General features: G+C 29.3%; 1 protein-coding gene across 1 annotated transcript in view; it reads right to left on the bottom strand.

Moving 5' to 3' along the window:
* Window positions 1-20215, bottom strand: part of LOC109601436 (neprilysin-4) — a 32232-nt gene extending 12017 nt beyond the window's left edge. The window contains exons 1-4 of the mRNA XM_020017681.2: window positions 20051-20215; window positions 9821-9891; window positions 7090-7217; window positions 426-677 (exon numbers count right to left, since the gene is read on the bottom strand). Of these exons, the coding sequence (XP_019873240.1) occupies window positions 426-677; window positions 7090-7217; window positions 9821-9891; window positions 20051-20056 (457 nt within the window). The 5' untranslated portion in view covers window positions 20057-20215. The remainder of the gene's footprint in view (window positions 1-425; window positions 678-7089; window positions 7218-9820; window positions 9892-20050) is intronic.
* Between the last annotated feature and the right edge of the window lie 223 nt (window positions 20216-20438).

The raw sequence follows: 20438 nt of genomic DNA, 5'->3' as shown, positions 1-20438 counted from the left end.
GGATATGCACATGCGCAACATTTTGTACAAATTTTTTACTGAATAAGTTTGAAAACTCAATTCAACATACTTTTTTGGAAAGTCCATATTTTTGGGTACGACGCAGTGTTTTAAAAAAGTAGTGAGTATGTGAGAGTTGATTTCCTTCTGATTGTTATCAAAAGATTTGAATGACGATCAGCTTCCGGGAGTACGTTGGACTGTGATGATGCAGTTTAAAATATGCAGATGCAATGAAGTCATTACACGGAAATAATAATTATATCGATTGCCTACATATTCATGAGCTAATGCATATATTATAATGCTACTAATTGAATATGGTGCGTTTATATCAATTATTGCAATCAGACCCGTAAGTCCCCATTATGCCATTAATCTGGGTTGCGGACAAAAGGCCGCGTCAACTCTTTATTTATACTCACCGGTGTCCATGCAAGTGTCGAAGAGACGCTTGGCTTTCCGGTAGCTTTCCGGGACGTCATCGTGCTCGTCGATTTTCTTCTGTAAAATTCTCGTGAGATCCGACGAGACTTTTTCACGTATCGACACCATTACGTCGTAAAACGCCAAATGGCTTGGTACTGCATGTGTCTTGATCCAATTGCCACAAGCGAACTGATAAAAATCTTCGCAGGGTTTCGCCGTCCGGTCCATCGACTTCATCATATACGAAGCTGCAAGTTAAATCAGAGGAGCATTTTATTTACGACCTGTCACCACCGATTTACTTTTTTTTTTGCCAACACCACCAGATTTAAGACAAATATCTCTAAAGTAAATGAAGGGTGAAACCATTTGACTCATCAGAACCTTTCAAATGTTTAATTTAGATGGAATTCTTGCAATGTTATTAAACAAGTACGGTTTAATTATTAGTGGAATTTATTTATAAAATAATGTACAAACAAAGAGATTCTTCCGTTGAGTGGAAAAAGGAGCCATAATTAAAATAATGAATTCAGAAACGAGAATGGGGGGTATTAAATAATTACTTGAACAAGCATTGCCTTAAATCTTAACAAAATCTTAATTATTTTTACATCAAAGTGCAGGAAATACCTTTCATGAAAAATTGTTTTTACTCTGTGTTAATTTTTTCGTTGAAAATCCCCGAAGGCGTTGTATTTCCTCGAAATGATCAATCTATATTAATAATTAATTATTAAAATATAATAGCAAACGTCAAACACACACGCACAAACACTATAATTATAGTTTAATGGCAAATAACGTTTTGCAATTAATGTAATTTAATTATAACACATCAAACGTTTGGCCTTAAGTCTGATTTAATTGTCCAAAAATCGTAACAGCCTAACAATAAGATAAACACCATAATTAGCCGCACATAAAGGGTCGCGTATTAAACCCCTAATTAACTAACGGGATGTTTCGTACGAAATTCTCGAGTTTTTCCAACGCTAAATTAATCTGATAATTAGTCCACGTGAGAACGTATTTTTAGCGGTCGTTCCCGACACATTTTATAATATCTTTTGCAAAATTAGTTTTTGAAGTGGGATGAAATTTTAGTGAGGGCCGCAAATTGTACATCCGCATTATAGTAACACGTTTATTTATGTAATTGATGCTCTTTATAACCACCATTGCCAATTTATCTTCTAGTGTTTAGTCTAATTTAAATTCAAATACATACGTTTTACGGTGCACTTTAAATAGTTCCAATTAATCTTTTCAATAGACTAATGCAGATCTCTATACATTTTTTGTACATTTTAATTTGAGAATTAAATTTTTTTAAGTGCATTTTCTGATATCGCATATAACGAGCACTTTGGATTATGCATTTTGATGTAGAATATGTATTTAAAATATTAATCAGTTTTTCGTATGCCCTCATTTCAATAATTTTGACACGTTATTTCCATAACCATCAAATATTGGTAAAAATGTTTATTTTTATTTTGTACATCATTTTCAGGAGGCAAGTAAACATTTTAAACAATATCGTGCTTCATATTCATTTAATTTCTACATAAATTCATCATTTTTCTGCGTCAATTTGCGGCTTTGAGGCTCTTTAAATAAACACAGTTTCGAGAAACTTTAGATGTTAGTAGCTTTGAATTTAAATATCTTGACAAGTTTTTATTAGGTCGAGATTTACATGGAGAGGATCTGACATAATTCTATGCTTCGGTAAGAAATGGATAAGCAACATTATTTCGAATTCTTTTCTTATTGACCAAATTGAATCTACATGACATTCTGATCCCTCTTTTTTCCAAATAAACTAAAAACAACATCCTTAGAGGACAACTAAGATCATGCGTCATTTTCTTTTAATTTCGGCACAAATACATCATTTTTCATTCTTTGATTCTTAATGATAGTAAGTTAGAAAATATGGAAAAGAAATACTTTTTTCATGTTTGACCATTCATAATTATCTTATTTTCACAGTTATGGGGCAATTTAATGGCTTAAAATATTCACTGATTTTATCTCTGATATTTTAAAAGTTTTATCAATGTTTTGTCTACAATTTAAAAATAAATTTAAGTTTCAGAGACAAATATATGTTAACAGGAACTCCTGAAATGATTATTAATATTTTTGATGTCTAAGTACAATTTTATTAAAATAGTTCATTTTAACGTAAACGTGAGTTGTTAAAATTATAAATTAATAAATAATTAGCATTATAAATTAACGCGACCTCATTTGTACGACACACACCAACGTTCCAATATTTTCCTTGTTGGAAGTTGGAAAATATGCTTGTTAAAATATTTATTATCTTGAACTGAACGTCAACGAACAAAACTGCATAGAAAAGTGTGAACACGTGACTTTTCAGTAATATTTTCTTGAATTGATAGGTTTCGCATGCACCGCGGTTGGCATAATTGCACTGCAGCTGAATCGCCAAATTCCATATACAGTATAATTAAAAATTGTACAGTACAGGGTAAATCCTCCGGTCATCCAGTTTTCATTAAATGTGGAAGTGAATTCCTATTATATTCCGTTGAAATATAAAGTTCGTCGTTTGTAAACGCTTCCAGTGGTGCTCGTGTCCGGTGCTAAATTTAGACCGTACATACAAAAACAGAAGCGTTGCACTGCAAATGTTCCTATGAATTCGTGTAACCTTTCCTAATTTTCTCGTTAAATTTATCTTTGATTTTAATGGTTCGTCCATTTTTATTGCTTACATCCCGTCATTTACAACTACTTTCATGTTAACAAGCAATAAAAAAATATATAGTAAAATGTCGATAATAAAATAGGCCGGCGATAAACAAACAGCATATATTGTTTATTCGAAAATAATTCAAGCCATTCATACCGTAATTGTACACAGCAGCAATGTCCAAATTGGAACTCAAACACAGAGGCTGATTGTGATGGTTTATGTTGCTGGTGTGATGTATTTGATTTTACAACAGGTTAAGCTTGTTATAATGCAATATTTCACTTCTAATGTTTTCAAGTTCCACTATGCTATGGTCAGTTTAGGTCCTACAGACGAATTATTGACCGGGCCGTGATTTATTACCACCTTACAAATTATCGACGGTTTATTGATGGTTTTTACTGCCCCCAATACGTTCAGTTCCTTCTTGTTTTACATAAAAACATGCACATTTTAATTTAATAGAATTGTTTACTTAACTTCTCTGTTGTTAACTGTTGTAATGAAAAATAAATTATATTAAAAGTAGCAGCAGCCTTGTGTTAGATAAAAAAATATAATTAAAACACCTTTTAACAATCTTATTGTAATGAAATGATCCTTGCCACTTTGAGCAGTGTAGAATTAAAATACTTTTAAAACTCCACGAAATTAAGAAACTTTTAAAATAAATTTTAATTAGATTCTTAACGGCCATTAGAACATGTGCGCATTGTGTATTAAAGACAGAAAGTTATAACAAATTCTCGTGCCTAGAATCGTTATTAACTGCACAAAATAGATTTTAAAATTTAATAATAAGGACACATTTCCCTCGTTCGCATTACGACAGAATTAAAAAGCGAAATAGTTACGGAAATAAATAAATAAAAATAAAAAAACAAACTGGCGCTGAAGTAAAAGTCATTTGATTTTAAAAGGTGATTCCTTTTATGGGGGGGAAATCTGATTTTGAATGATCCTTGAGTTTCATTTCAATCAAACCAGCACAAAGGGTCCGCACACAAAGATCTTTTCCTTGTTTGGTCCGATTTTATTCAATTATTTTTATCTTTAAATGAACGAAACTTAAATAGTTCACGATCCGTCGCTATCGGTTTTAATTCGTTTATTGCCGTAGCTCTAAATAAAACAAGAACGGTGCCAACAGTGACACGAAGAAAACATTAAATTTGCGTTGACAATAATTTGATTTATACAGGAAAAATTCCTTAACCTTGGGTTTGGTCTTAGATGGGGATTAAACTGGATTTGAATGTCTTATTTGTCTCGTAAATTTGCTGAAATACAAGTTGAATGATAATCCTGAATGGCGACAGTGGAGGAATTTAATTAAAATATTGGCTGAATAAGAAAACAATGTAACAATGTCCTGTCGGTTTTTTTATGCTTCGGAATTGTATAGATTATCTGAATCTGAGTGTAAAACATTTTAATCTTATCTGTTATTCAAAATGACTGTAATAAAATAATACTATCGTATTCATTTCGCATTCATTTCGAAAAGTTTTTTACTTTAAATATCTGTTGTTTTTTGTCGGCTTCACCCTCGTCCTTGTAGTCCATTTATCTTATTCATTATTTTCTACCGCAGTAAAAGGGAATCTAGAAACAAAGGGAATAATTATTGTGTTTTGTTAACCACAGATACGATTCTTTATAATTATTCCACTCATTTTCTCAATTATACCGAATAAATTATTGCCACACCTGTTATTAAACAATTAGAAAATGAAAATACGTAATCCACGTAGAAATATAAATTTAAAGTTGATTAAACTGAAACATTAAGTCCCCGTTTTATCGGAAGATTTATTACTTCTCTATATACGTATAAATAACACACATTAAGAACGTCATATCGAACGAAAGGTATTATTTCTATTGTCCTCCTTAAACTTTCCTTATTTATTAAACTCTCTTTCTTATTTGCTGACCGGAAAATTGTGTCTAACTTCGGCATTAAGGCGAATTTTCCAACCATTAAATACTACTTTTGTATTGTATTATTCACTAAAAAGCAACAGTTTTCCTTCATATCTTTTCGACATCGACGTTTCGCCTTGTGGCTTGTGTGAGGTCTTAATTAAATGCTCCAAATAATGGGCTCAGCCCTTTTGTTAAGTTTTACACATTGCCAAACAAAAATACATCTACAGTCTTTACATCCAAGTTCGCGACATATAAATTTAGATAAACTTTATTACATCGCACTTGCTTTCTTTTCTTTTATGTTATAACAGAAGGACTTAGCAATAAAGTTTGATGAAATTGTTTTATATTCTCTAAGACGTTGCAATATTTTGGTAAGCATTTCGGTGACATCTTGTACTTCACTTGCGCGAAATCGTTTTTCCTGTAATTTTTATAACTTGTTTTATTAACATTCGAAACGAAACAAGATTGCCGGCTTCATAATAAAACTAAAATTCCATCACTTCTTGCCCTTTCTTTAATATATTCTACAATAATAGCATGAGATTACACGAAAAAAGGTATTACGTGGAAGTGAACTTTTATATTATAAAAATTTAAACGGGACTTGAAAATGTTAATGGTTTTTTTTTAATTAGCCCCCGATATTTAAATATCGCCAAAAAGTCATATTTTTCACAATTGGAATACATGATGGCGCATATTGATTTATAAAAACGGTATTTACTGTGGTATTTTTATCTCAATTCACTTCATATTATAGAGTTAGTATATATGACATTTTAAACTATTATGTGACTATAACAATGAAAATTAACTGATTATGTATGATTGAACATGAACAAAAGTCGTCTACTTTTACATATTTTCTATCAGTAAGGACCACAGAAAATAGATAAACGTTAATGCTTTATGTAATTGTATTTCACATAATTTTATAATTTGGTGCTTTAACTGTTTATATATACTTTTCTTGGTACAAACAGCGAACATGATTGACATTATTGGGAATTATAATATTTTAATTTGAACATAAAAATCTCTAAAGTAAAAAGGATTGTTTTAACTCAATGTTAATTATAGTGGGTTTTTGGTTGGATTTTATTGAATTACTACATATGTTTATGGGCCAAAAATGTTAGTTAATACCTGAAAGAAATGTTTTTAATACCCGAAAGTGATATGGGAAAAAATACGAAAGAATAATTGAAATTTTTACATATGTTTTCTCTATAATTTAATAAAACAGCAAATTTCCATAAAAAATACCTCTTTTACAGACCAATATGTCAATTCATATTGATCAATTTACAAAATATTGCTTTTTTGTGGATCCTAAAACATGTGTGTTTAAATCCATAAACTGGTATAATTATTATATTTTTTATAGTATAATTTTGTTGGAATCGTTATCATTTATATTCATTTAAAAGCCATACAATAAAACATCTTAGGTATTGAGATTGAGATATCTGCCGTTCGAATATTGCCGTTGGGCGGTTTTATATGTTCCCGTTGCCTAAAAGCTTCCTTTATAACTCCACCGGTTAATTTAAAGCTATATATGTATACAGAGAGAAAAAAGTGGATCCTGTAAAAGTAGTCCCGGCAACAGTGAACGTTAAAACCGTCAATACACATTAGTAGAACGTCGAGAGGAAGTCGCATATAAAAATGTAAATTCGAATGCGATTTAAGATATCATAAAGGAAAGGATTTATAAAGGTTTCGACTTTTCCCTTTACATGTTTGTCACTTGTTAATATTCCGTTAGAAGTTCGAAATTCTTTTTGTTACCATTTACCTCCGCGACTTTTGTGTTACAACCTGTCAATAATACATTTTGTGCGTTAATGTTTGTTTGCTGGAACTTTCAGTCGCATCGGTAAATCTCGGCGTTCAAATCCTATCACGCGGGAGGGAGAAAGAGAACAAAAAAAAAAAAAAAAAAATAGAAGAAATGTTTTCAATTAAAACTGTTTTAAACATACCTGATTGCACGCATTCTTCCGTCAAACAAATATCCTGCAAACGATGCAACTTGGTCAAAGCGTAGGCGGATAACGCTATCAAAACCACCAGAACGGCGCAACCACTGATCATATAAAACTCCTTCTTCCTTAAACAATAAAACATGAAATGTCGTTAATAAAAGTGACATTCAAACTGAAACGAAACGATCGGGAAGCGTCTAATTAGTAGTGCAAACAGGAAGGAAAATGAGCTGTTAAAAGTGGTAAAAAAAGTTGCGCCGAAACTTAATAATTGACGTTCCATCAGGAGTTGAAAAGCACCGAAACGAAAAGGAACATCTCAAACAAAATTCCTTCCCTTAATAAAAAGTTCAGTTATAGTAAACGAGCCGCAACCCTGCTTAACGATCTCTGACGCACCCTGTGTACGTTTTATTAATATTGTCTCCATATTTAATGTACTAATTTTAAATGCAAAGCATCGTGTCATTTATACCGACTGCCTTTTGTGGCCGACTGTGTGACTGGTGCACCTTGTGATATTTATCACACTAAAAATTACTAAAATATTGTTGCCGGCAACAATTCGTAATAAATCTTTAACTGGAAAAGCCGAAGAACGAAAATGCCCGGCCACACACACACACACAAAAAAAATAGATAACAAAGCCTTTTTTGTTGTTGTCTTTTTATGAAAGCCGGCATTTGATAGGACAAACGAATATATTTTTATCGGAGGTAACATTTATTTCTGCGTATCTGTCACATCAGTTCTCGATGGGTGCAAATATTTCCCTGTCAGATTTGTTTAGAGTTTAATTTTTCAAATTATCTGCCATCAGTTACATTAATCTATGTTAATGTGACCTGAAAAGTACAATGAAAAATTTCATCAAATGTCGCCGATGCCAAATTATTTTTACATCTAAATTGGATAACACACAACCCTTGATCTGATTAAAATTACACGAATATATTTATTTTAAACGTCGATACTTTTCATTCATATACTCAGTGGCAGAAAATACAACATGGATTTAGCGGATCGATTTCATTGATTTTTATTCTACAGTTTGAGGTAATAGAAATAGAATAAACGGTTATAAACAAATTGAGTTAAGAACTCTACAATAATTTAGACACTCGTTGATTCGTTTTGACATGTCTCAATTTGATGCTGGATGTCTGCCAAAATATGTGGAAGGAGAGCTGAATTTCGACGTCTCTTATCTATGATTTCCCACGCGTGTTCAATCGGTGATAAGTCCGGAGATTTTGCTGGTTATGGCAACAAGTTTATATTGGAATGTAGGAAACAGTTTAAAGTAAGCTTCGCAATTAGTAATTGAGCATTATCCTATTAGAAAACTAGATTTTGAAGGTTCCTAAGGTAAGATAGCAAATTAGGTTCCACAATATCCATTATATATCTCAAAACACAAACAGGGGACACTAAGAAAAATGTCTAGAAAATTTGCATTTTACAGTACACTTCGCATACTTAGGATGGCGTTCTTCTCCTGTAAACTACTGGTGAGCAATTCCACAGGTTTTGAGTACAGAGCTTCAATATTTCGGCTTATATCACGCCTTTATTAAAATTAAACCACTATAAATAAAATGAATATTGGACTATAAATAAAATGAATATTGGACTATATAGAATTTAATGTATAAATATTCTGTTACAGATTTTATCTGAGAATCTAATTAAGTGTTTCTAATAAACATTATCTATTGAACATGAGTAAAATTAGATATAAAAAATTGTTATAAAAACAATCTGTAAGCCCAAAGTATAATTTTCCCTAAAGCCGTTAGTGAAGCTAAGAAGTTGCGAAATTTTGATACCTAATTCATCTCATTTACATGTACGAAAACTTATTTAGTTAGAAACTTGGCGTATTTAATTTTCGTTAATAATTTACACGGTCCTAAGAGCATGTAAGATGAACCGACACAATTGCGACTTTAGCTGGAGACACCCACGAAAATCAAATACGTCCCGATTTTTTTCCTTCACTTTCCCACGTAAAAATTTTGTCTCAATAAGTGATGTCCTTATTTGTTTGCCCGGTTTTTCTTCGTATTTAACTTTTAATTAGCTTGTTCGCATTAGGCTTTGTTATAAGGACAATTAAGCCTTTCAAAATTACTTACATTGTTGTTTTTACGGTAAATTTAATAAAACCCGGCTCACCTGCCCTGAATTTTATGCGGGGTTTTTGTCTTTTTAGAGGAACAACACCACGGCCCCACTATTAGACTAATTAAACCAAACTTTTAAGTTGCATGCACGTGCATTCGTACGTGTTACAATTTTCACTTGAAATTAATTTTTATTAACGTCGCCCATCATCAAATCCCCGGGCGGCTTATTTATCTGGATCAATGTCTTTGTCGTTTTTATTTTCGGGGCCGGAAAAAAAGGTAAAACAAAAATTAATGAAGGAAACGTTGTTAGGGATAAAATTGAATATATCTGAGACTATAAGGGATGGAATGGAGGAACATTGATAAAAGTCTAGATCAGTGCCCCTTCGTAGACCTTTCGAATACATTCCAATTACCCAAAAAAGGGTCTGCGATTAGCAAGATGACGGTTACATGTATTAAATTATCTGACTGTTATTTACATCCTATCGTGCAAAAAAGTCAATTTTTAATTTGCACTAAATCGAGCGGCAATTAAGTGCCACAAAAATAAAATACTTGAAATCGGCGTCGATTTAATTGGACGATTTCTTACCTAATGAGCGTTAATTTTTTCACTTTCTTCGCAATTGACATGGATGGCTCCAAACTTTGTCCTATATTGGCCTGCAACAAACAATTAATAATCAATATTTAGCGCTACTTCCTTTAACATAAAAAAATAGATTACATAACCCGTTAAAAAAATGGTGAAAGTAAACGGTTTCATTAATCAATTTGATATAAAAAAAGATACTCGCCCATAACAACAACCTGAAACAAATATAAAACGCGAATCGATTCACGCTTACAATAAATTTAATCCCGGCTAAACTGATACACAAACACGATTTTTGTGTGGCAAATCCCTTTTAGATCGGGGCGACATGTGTTAGTTTAAAATGCACAGTTAAGACGGGCACTTTTTCATCCAATCGCAGAATTAATCCACGTTCAGATTTCTGAAGTGGCAACTTAGGGATTTGCGAGAGATAGAAGGATTTCGAGGCCATAATGTTGAAAATTTTCCATGTATATCGCGGTTTTTTATACGGAGGAGCCGGCTGGCGGTGCGCGAGTTGTAATGAGGAGCGAAAAAAAAAAAAAGATGAGGGAATTTATTAGGCTGCCATTCTTGCGGTGACAAAAAATTTCATACATTATATCGAGTATAATATTATGTCTATCTTGAGAGAAAATAAAAATACAATATTTTATCTTTATTTTATCATAGTTGTGTGAACAAAAAAGTGGCAGCATAAGAAAATTATGATTTTATTTCAATTGTACGTAAACCAAACAAGATATACAGAGATAAATTTCTCATAATACTGCTCTTGTTATTAGCACTCAACTTTGTTTACAAACATACTAACATAAAGGAGAAGAAAGAAGCTACTTACATTTTTATTTCATATATTAATTAATGGGAGAAGATTCAATAACAAAAGAGACGATGGAAATAAGAAGAAACGGCTGTAGAAAGAAGTAAAGCAAATATTAGTAAAAATTCAAAATACTACAGTATTAATTGATTAATTGATAACAAAGATAAATTTTAAAAAATTTTATACTATTTTCGCTTTTAGAACTCAATTTTTATTACAATAAACTTTAAAAATATTTTTATTTATAATATATGGGAAGAAGAATGCCTAAAATAATATTATGATAATCTAAAAAAGAAGAAGGAAGCTATTTATATTTTTATTACAATTACAATTAAATTAAAAAAGTAATTAACAGAAGAAGATTCAATAACAAAAGAGACGAAACTGTATAAGAAGAAATGGCTGTAGGGAGAAGAAAAGCAAATATTAGTAAAAAGGAGTTAAATAAACTAAATTAATGAAATTTGAAATACTATATTATTAATTAATTAATTAATTAAAAACAAAGATAAATTTTAGAGTCTCATAATATTGTTCTTGTCTTTAGAATTCAATTTTGCTTAAAAAAAAACTTAATAAATATAGTTTTTTATAAAATATGGGAAGAAGAATACCTAAAATATAATCTTGTTTATCTGAAGAAAGGGAAGAAGGAAGCAATTTAAGTTTTTATTTCAATTACAATTAAATTAGAAAAGTAATTAACAGAAGAAGATTCAATAACAGAAAACGACGAAGAAAAGCAAATATTAGTAAAAAAAATTAAAAAAACTAAATTAGTGAAATATGAAATACTACATTATGGATTAATTAATAATAAAGATAAATTTTAAAGTCTCATAATATTGTTCTTGTTTTTAGAACACAATTTTCTTACAAAAAACTTAAAAAAAAAATATTATTTATAAAATATTGAAAGAAGAATACCTAAAATATTATTATGTTTATCTAAAAAAGAAGAAGGAATGTTTTTATTTCAATTATAAATAAATTAAAAAAGCAATTAACAGAAGATTTAGTGACAAAAAAGACGATGAAAATAAGAAAAACTGGATAAGAAGAAATGGCTGAGGGAAGAAGAAAAACAAATATGAGTAAATTATTAACAAAGATAAATTTAAAAGTCTCATAGTATTGTTCTTGTCTTTGGAACTCAATTTTGCTTATAAACTTAATAAATATTGTTTTTTTACAATATATGAGAAAAATTTACCTAAAATAAAATTAGGTTTACGTGAAGAAGGTGAAAAAGTACGTTTGTATTTCAATTACAATTGACCTTAAAATGTAATTAATTAACATGAGATGATTCATTAACAAAACATACGATGAAAATATGTAAAACTGGATAAAAAGAAATGATTGTAGAAAGAAGAAAAGAAAATATTAATAAAAAAGTAAATTATATAATATTATTATAAAAATAATTTTTGTTACGAGAAAAAACAGTGGCATATCATATTTTTTATTAAAAATATTTTGTTCAAATCCTACATGAATACCACTAGAAGAAAATAAATTGTTGTACATCAGAAAATGCCTCTTGATGTACAGTAGCTGTGTTCCATATTTCATTGACATGTGTAGAGTGGTATCATAGATATTATAAAAACAATATAATTTTATAAAAACTCACTCTATATCTGAAAATGTGGACATTTAGAACATATATAATATATATATTGAACATATTTAAATGAATCCAAAAGTCATCCCCTTAAATATTTTACCTTACTTTTGAGAGACTCTGTAAAGCATCCCCTGTTTTAATAATGGACTGGATAAAATGTTTAGGAGGGTCAATAATGTAAAAAATCAAAAATGTCGAGTTATTCATCATTTTTATTATTTCCGACGACATTGGAAAACTCCGAGACGACACACGTACACAATGGACTTTTGTTTTACAACTCCTTTCAAGCTCACCCCCATAAATTATTATAAATGTACAAGTGTAAATGTGTACATTGTACAATATTTTTAATTTTCGCGCGATAATGAGCAAATCAAAAAAAAACAGTGCCAAATAAATGAAAAATCGCTGTTAAAAAAATACCCCGTACCTTTTATGCAAATCCACCATAATCAAAACTAATGAAACAAATTCGTAGAGAGAATAATAAATGTAAAATAAAAATTGCGTTTGCGTTGCGTTAACAAAGGGGTTGACCAGAGTGGAATTTGCAAAAACAGATTTCCCGTCGCATTTTTTCTAAACATTTTCCGCCAGAAATGGAATAAAAATGGCCACGTACAACGTACGTTGTACCTGTGTCGTGACGTGGACGCAATTAAAACGGCGAACTGATTGGCACGCACAAATTTTCACGGGAGGAAGTGTGTGTGCAGCAAATTAATTCGTTCGCAGTTCGGTGTCCAAATTATGAAGCAAGTGAAAGACTGGAGCTCCGTTTCCGCGACTGTGCCCCACATTTACGATGTTCGATGCGTTATTGTTGCACAACAGACGGAACTGAGGCGATGGAGCCAGCTTCGTTGGCGGGATGAGGAATATTTTAATTCGATCGCGTAATTCTAAGCCGATTCGTTAATTGGGTTATTATTTGTTTCACTTTGGCGGATTTGCTCGCCGTTAATTACCCACCCTGATTATATTTCTGCGGGCAAGTGTTTCCGATCTAGATTTCTCTCCGTTCATGGTTTAATCGTTGATCAAATGTGTTTACGGGCAATTTTCCAAAATTGCAAACCTATATTGTCAATGTGCTTCAACATTTATTAAATGGTCATTTAAACGAAATTAATTGTCTTTGAAACCTAACTTTGCATATTAGTATAAATTGTTTAATGTAGTTTTCCAAGTTATATTAATTTGGCTTCTTTAGCTTTTCTTTATGAATTATTGTTTTTAAATATTGGAAGCTATTTCTCCTCTGGTTTACTACTTCTTTGGTTAACGGGCAATTGAAATAATAGCATAACGTGCTTCTTTCTCATTTTTGAGATTTTCTTCTTTCTGAAACTACTTTCATTCAAATTTTTTGTCTCAGAAACATTTATCTGAAAGTATATTTGAAAGGAAAATTGAGTCTTAATAAAAAGAGCAGTATTAAAATACTATTTAAAATTCATATTTTTAACTAATCAATGGATAATATAGTGTTTCAAATTTCATTAATATCTTTAACTATATATATATACATATATATATATATATATATATATATATATATATATATATATATATATATATATATATAACTAATATTTACGTTTTTTCTTTTATAACCATTTCTTCTTCTAGTTTTGCTTATTTGTGTCGTCTTTAACCCTTCTGTACTAATAGTTACTTTTTTCTCCTTCTAGTTTTGCTTATTTTTGTCGTCTCTTTTGTTACTGAATCTTCTCCAGTTAATTATTCTTTTAGTTTAAATGTAATTGAAATAAAAATATAAGTAGCTTCATTTTTCTTTCATTCATTGTATAAAACAACATTTATTAAGTTTGTCTGTAGGCAAAATTGAGTTGTCAAAACAAGAACAATACTATGATACTCTTTAAAATTTATCTTTGTATTGATCAGTTAATAATTTATTTCAAATTTTTACTAATATTTGCTTTTCTTCTTTCTAGAGCCATATTTTCTTATCCAGTTTTGCTTATTTTCGTCATCTTTTTTGATATTGGATCTTCTCCTGTTAATATTTTTTTTTATTTAATTGTAATTGAAATAAAAACATATAGATTCCTTTTTCTTGTTATTATATCGTCTCCTGTAAATAATTTTTTAATTTAATTGTAATTGAAATTAAAACAAAAGTAGCTTCCTTCTTCTCCTTTTAATAAGAAGAGCAGTAATATGAGAATCTTATTAGATGTGATGTGTGAGACACATTCATATAAATGAATTTAGAAGTCGCCCCACTAAATATTTTATCTTACTTTTGAAACGCCCTGGATAATAATTTTAGCATAGAATATTTTAATAAATGAACTTGTAAGACGGGAAAACTTCTCATTGAAACCAACAAAAGACGTCTATCAAGATATTTGAGTCGATTGAAGTTGATTGATCTGTACAAAATCTGTAAACAACTTCAATTTTACCTGAATTTGCACGTAATTTATTTTGTGCACAAATACCATTAAGAACCTTTACATTCCACCCCATCAATAGTAATTCCGACTGTAGTATTATTTTGTATTAGTGGGAAAAGCGTGTTTCGACGAACTATTAATTGATTTATTGGTGCGGCGCAGAAACTAATTGTGTTTTTGTCTACTTGCTATATAATAAAGAAGAAAGTAATAACATTAATTATTTTTTTTTGCATTGGAACATACGAATTTGGTGAAAACCAGGTCATAAACTGTCGTCGCAAACTGATTTATGTACAATATTACATGAAATTGTAATAGTAGGTGGTGTTATAATGCACGAGTGCTTACAAATAGTTGTACGGGTAATGAAATTATAAAATTTACTATCGACTCTCTTAGAGAAAAGTGACATTCGTTTTCCTACAGACCAGTAATCTTTTTAAGTTGACTTTTATGGATCTTTTATTAGGCGGACAATAAAAATTAAGTCAACTCAATTACATAATAATTATTATTGATGTTAATGCGACGAGTACTTTCACTGTACTACTTACTCGAGTGAAATAATTACAGTAACTGATGATATTCGTTACATTAGAACCTTTTTGTTAATACTTCACGGTGAAAATCGTTTACATGTTAGTCAATAGTTAATAGGATGGCTGCATTTTAAAATTGAATAAATTTATGCAATCATCTCTTCAAATTATTAATAAACGTAATAGTTTATTTGGATTTTGCAACCCAAGGGGATCATCAACTTTAAAACCAACGTGCCTTTTCGTTCTCATCCTTAAGCATAATAAAAGGCGAATTTCAAATATTTACGGTATGCTTTCCGCTTTTTAATATTACAATTACCTGTTATGTTTCCTAAAATCATATTAAGTACATACAAGCTGGTGCTTTGAAATAATGTCTTCTTCTAAAGCCGCAGATTCAAGGGTTAAAAATTAAATATTCAACAGTTTAATGTGTTGCCCTGAAATGTAAATAAGGTGCTTTTATTAATTTTAATTTTAATAGTTGCGATTTTATATATAATTTTAATAATTTAATTAAAATCTAATTTTATGTTTAATTATAATAACAACATAATAATGTTTAGTGGTGTCAATAAAATACAAATTGTTTACGATAAATGTAAATCATATTAATAAAATAACAAAAAGTTTATAAATACACGTAGAATACAGATAAACAGAAACGTTAAATATTTAGGCGTAACTCTTTTATTTTATGTGACCTGTTAAAATAATATTAATTTACTCTTGTTTTATAGGGTATTATAAAAGCTACTATATTTTTATTTTACAAAATGTTACATATATTTTCCTGAAGTGAATCGGACATAAATACATCAACTTTCATTTTGAAAGGGCTTTTTAATGATTAAATCTGTGTTATTTAATTTAACATTACTTTGTATAATATCTTTTTTATTTTATAATCCCCGTGGCATAAAGTCGACCATTTTCCCAATATACAACAAGTCTATATTCCTTCAAGCTTCTTGAACTGCTGTGATGAGTTCATTTAATTTTGTAGAATATTTTTTATACAGTTGATGTCTGAAGATTAGAACGGACAAGACAAAACATCGATGCTTTGGTATTTTAAACCAATTCGTCACACTTTTGTATTTCGTATATGGAACCAGATAAGATTTGATATTTTGACATTCAACTTGTCCAGTTATAGATTTTTTTTTGATTTTTCGAACTGAAACCCATTTTTCGTAGGTCCTACTTGACGAGTTTTTCAAAATTATTTTCTATAGGTTAAATTTTTCTAAAACAATTATGTCTACATGTTACTACATGTGTACTATAAATTTGATGATCTGAATTTAAGCTAATACCTGATAATTAGTTATTTCAGTGGTATGATTGTTAAGAAAATGAGTACCTACTTTACTATGTCATAGTAATTATTGATTAAAATTATGTTCCACATAAACTAAGCACTGGTTAACATATATAGATAGAACAGTTAGAGATTATGTCTCTTAAATTGACTTATAAAATCTTCAGTGTATTTTTAATTTAAAATTCTTCCAAGTACTCTACTGTCTTCAATTTGCAAGAATGTCCAAAGCCCAGCAACGAATAATTAATTAATGGCAGATACAAAAAAAGAATAAACAAAAGACAGCTTGCCATCCAGTGTGACCTTTAAAAATTTGATTGACTCATTGGATGTATTAACCTCTTTTCAACGAAAACACCATTTGTTGCCAAGATAAGAATCTTGGATCAAAGTCAACCGATTACACGAAAACCACACCATGACATTGTGTTTTGTTTCTTTAACTGCAACCATTAAAGTACCTAGTATACCATGTATAATAAATAATTAAAATATGTAGTTTGAACCAATTAATTCAATTGCAAATGAAATTCATAAATTGCAGCAGTAGTTCAAACCGTTAACGCCGATAAAACACTTGGATAGACGCAAAGCAAAGAAATTGAAAGTGTGAAACCTGAATTAGAAACGATTATTATACAACATTCACAATTTTTCGTTCATCATATTACCCAGCATTACCGATGACGTAAACCGACAATCGGCGACATTCTCCCCGAAGACTTCGTCTCCATCGTATTTTTATTTTGTTTACTAAATCAGTTCACTTTTCTCCCGCTTTTGTTTACATGAATAAATAAATACACACATATGAAAGTCCAATTTCGGATGACTTTGTATGTTGAATGTGAATGCGGATTTTCTCGGTGTCGATCTGTGACAGGAATATAAATATTTTGCTGGAATTTATATATTATCCTGTGGAATATGGCACAACATTATATTTATTCACTATAATCGTTGTTGTTAATTTGACACGGTTCCATTGATTTTTTATCGACGATTTACACAGTACGAGCAAGCAATTGTTGCGTACCACGCTTCAATACACCATTGTATAATGGTTGTACAAAAAGAATCACTTTCCTAATACATTTGATACAATGGTAACAAAAAATAGTTTTGTGTATGATATCGTAACAGTATTACGTAACTTATACGTGCATTTTACACATGTATTTATTTAAAAGAGTATTTATTTTTCGTAATGCACAAACATTTTGCAACGCCTTGGACCAAAGGCCAGAAGAACGAAATTTGCTGTTTACTTCCTTGAGCATCGCCAATAAAACGACGCAAGGAAGTGTGACCATTCAAATTTAAGACAAAAAAAAAAAAAAAAAAAAAAAATTAGCACGACCAAGTAAATAATTGTGACTAGTTAAAGAGTATAAATAGCATAGTCCGAAATCGTAAGTCCGGCTGAGGGCAACCTTGAATCCAATTTTTTTAAATGCAGAATCCCAAACAAACTCAATTGTTGGATGACGTTTATTTATATTTTTTAACCGCAAATCTAGAATTATTGCCATTTTGATTTACATAATTAGGTATAAAATTAACCGCAGCATTAAACGGATATCATTATTCATATTACACAGGTGGTCCAGATGTTATTAATAAGTATTTTGTAATCTACATAATGTGTAGTTATGACAATTACATGAAATTCAATCTCGATGACAAGTCAAAATAGAAAAAATATAATACTCATTAATTTAATAATTAGTATTTAAAAAATTCTTTAATAAGCAGATATTGAATATTATGCAGAAATATAATAAATATTTATTTATAGAATACGACATTTTTGTTATTTTTTTTATTTAATTAATATTTTTTACTTAATTTAATATTCATTCAGATTTAAATAAATACATTTCTGAATTAAGTAGTCAAACTATAAATATTTATTTTTTAGCGTAATTTGATAGCAAAATCCGAAAACCATTAATGTTGAAATAGGTTAATAATATATTTATAAAAGCACAAACGTCAATTGAAGCTTTTATCTACTTAATATTGGCTTCAACAGTTTTAAATTTTCTCTTTCTTTTTTCTTATCAAAGTAGAAACTTTTTTGAATATTTACGGTGGTCCATATTCTTAATGTTTCTTACATATATAAAAACAGTTATAAAATTAACTATTAACAATTAAGGTGAACAAATAACCTAAAAAAGTATTTTATATTTACAGTAGTAGTCATTACATATTGAAAAAAAAAGAAAATATATTAACTATTAATTCCTAAGTTAATAATCTAAAAAAATATTTATTTATGAATTATGATATTTAAATTAAATAATTAGTATTTTTTACTTAAATTAATATTTATTCAGATTTTAAATCAAATAGTCGAACTATAAACAAATGTAGTATAATTTAATGGCAAAACCAAATACCATTAATGCTAAAATAGGTTAATAATATATTTATAACAGCACAAACGTCAATTGAAGTTGTTATCTAGTTAGTATTGATTTTAACAGTTTTAAATTGTTTCGTTAGTTTTTTTTTCTCATCAAAGTAGAAACTTTCTTAAACCTTTTTAAATATTTATAGTAGTTCATATTCTTACGGTTCCTTAAATATAAAAAAAATGATGAAATTAACCATTAATATTTAAGATAAATAATCTAAAAATATATTTAATTAAGAAATACGAAATTTGTGAAAAATTTAAATTATTAATTTAATTTTAAAATTTAATTATTAAAATTTTCTTTTATAAAAATATAGTAGTATAAACGTCAATTAAAGTTTTTATCTAGTTAGTATTGAAGTACTGATTATAGTAGTAATATTGATTTTTAATTGTTTAGATTTTTTCTTAGCAATCTAGCAAACTTTTATTTTAAACATTTACTAAGGTTAATATTCTTACTTTTCATATGATACATATAGAAAAAAAAGCAGTATAAAATCACCATTAATATTTAAGGTGAACAAATAATCTAAAAAAATATTTATTTATGAAACTTGTGAAAAATTCTAATTATTAAATGAATATTTTTTACTTAATTATAGAATAGTAATTCAGAGATAAATATAAAAATTAGTAAAATTATAAATAAATGATGTGTAATTTGATGATAAAATATACCATTATCCAATACCATTAGTGCTAAAATATGATAATAAAATATTTATAGAAGTACATACGTCAATTGAAGTTTTTATCTAGTTAGTATTGACATTAAAAGTTTTAAATTATTTTGTTAGATTTTTTCTCAAAAAAAAAAAAAAAAACGTTCATGTCATATACCTTTTTAAACATTTACAGTCGTTCATATTCTAAGCTAAGGTAAATAAATAATTTTTATACAAACTGCGTACCAAAATAAATTATATTTTAATTGCCGGCAAAATGAATAACAAACGATGCGCCCAATAATTAATTGTTGGTACGGCCGAAAATTTATTAGAATTTAACAGCCGAGAAATTAATAATCCAGACTTACTTGCATTTCCGTAATCGCCGGCTTAAAGTCTCGGCCGCGGTTTGAAAACAACAACCGAAAAAGGGAAATGACAAATCACCGAACACAAACACACACACCAATATACACTTCAAGGTATACTAAGCATTTTTTTAATACTTGATCTCCTTATATACTCACTTATACCTCATTGTGTATTAACGTGTGATAAGAGCATTTCGTACTGATATCTACGAAGACGGACGGGCCAAACAGTACCACTCGCTGAGTGTCCCCTCTATGAAATCCCCCACGGTTCGGTTTCAGGTGCACTCATTCATATCCTGACTGTGTTACGTTATTTTAAGTAATATATTAAAATTATCGATGAATAAACTAAAATAATAGTTGGATGAAACTGGTTCAATTA

This window comes from Aethina tumida, chromosome 1, assembly GCF_024364675.1.
Source record: "Aethina tumida isolate Nest 87 chromosome 1, icAetTumi1.1, whole genome shotgun sequence".
Lineage (NCBI taxonomy): Eukaryota > Metazoa > Arthropoda > Insecta > Coleoptera > Nitidulidae > Aethina > Aethina tumida.
Note: the sequence above shows the minus strand (reverse complement) of the source record. Positions and strands in the feature narration are given on the sequence as shown.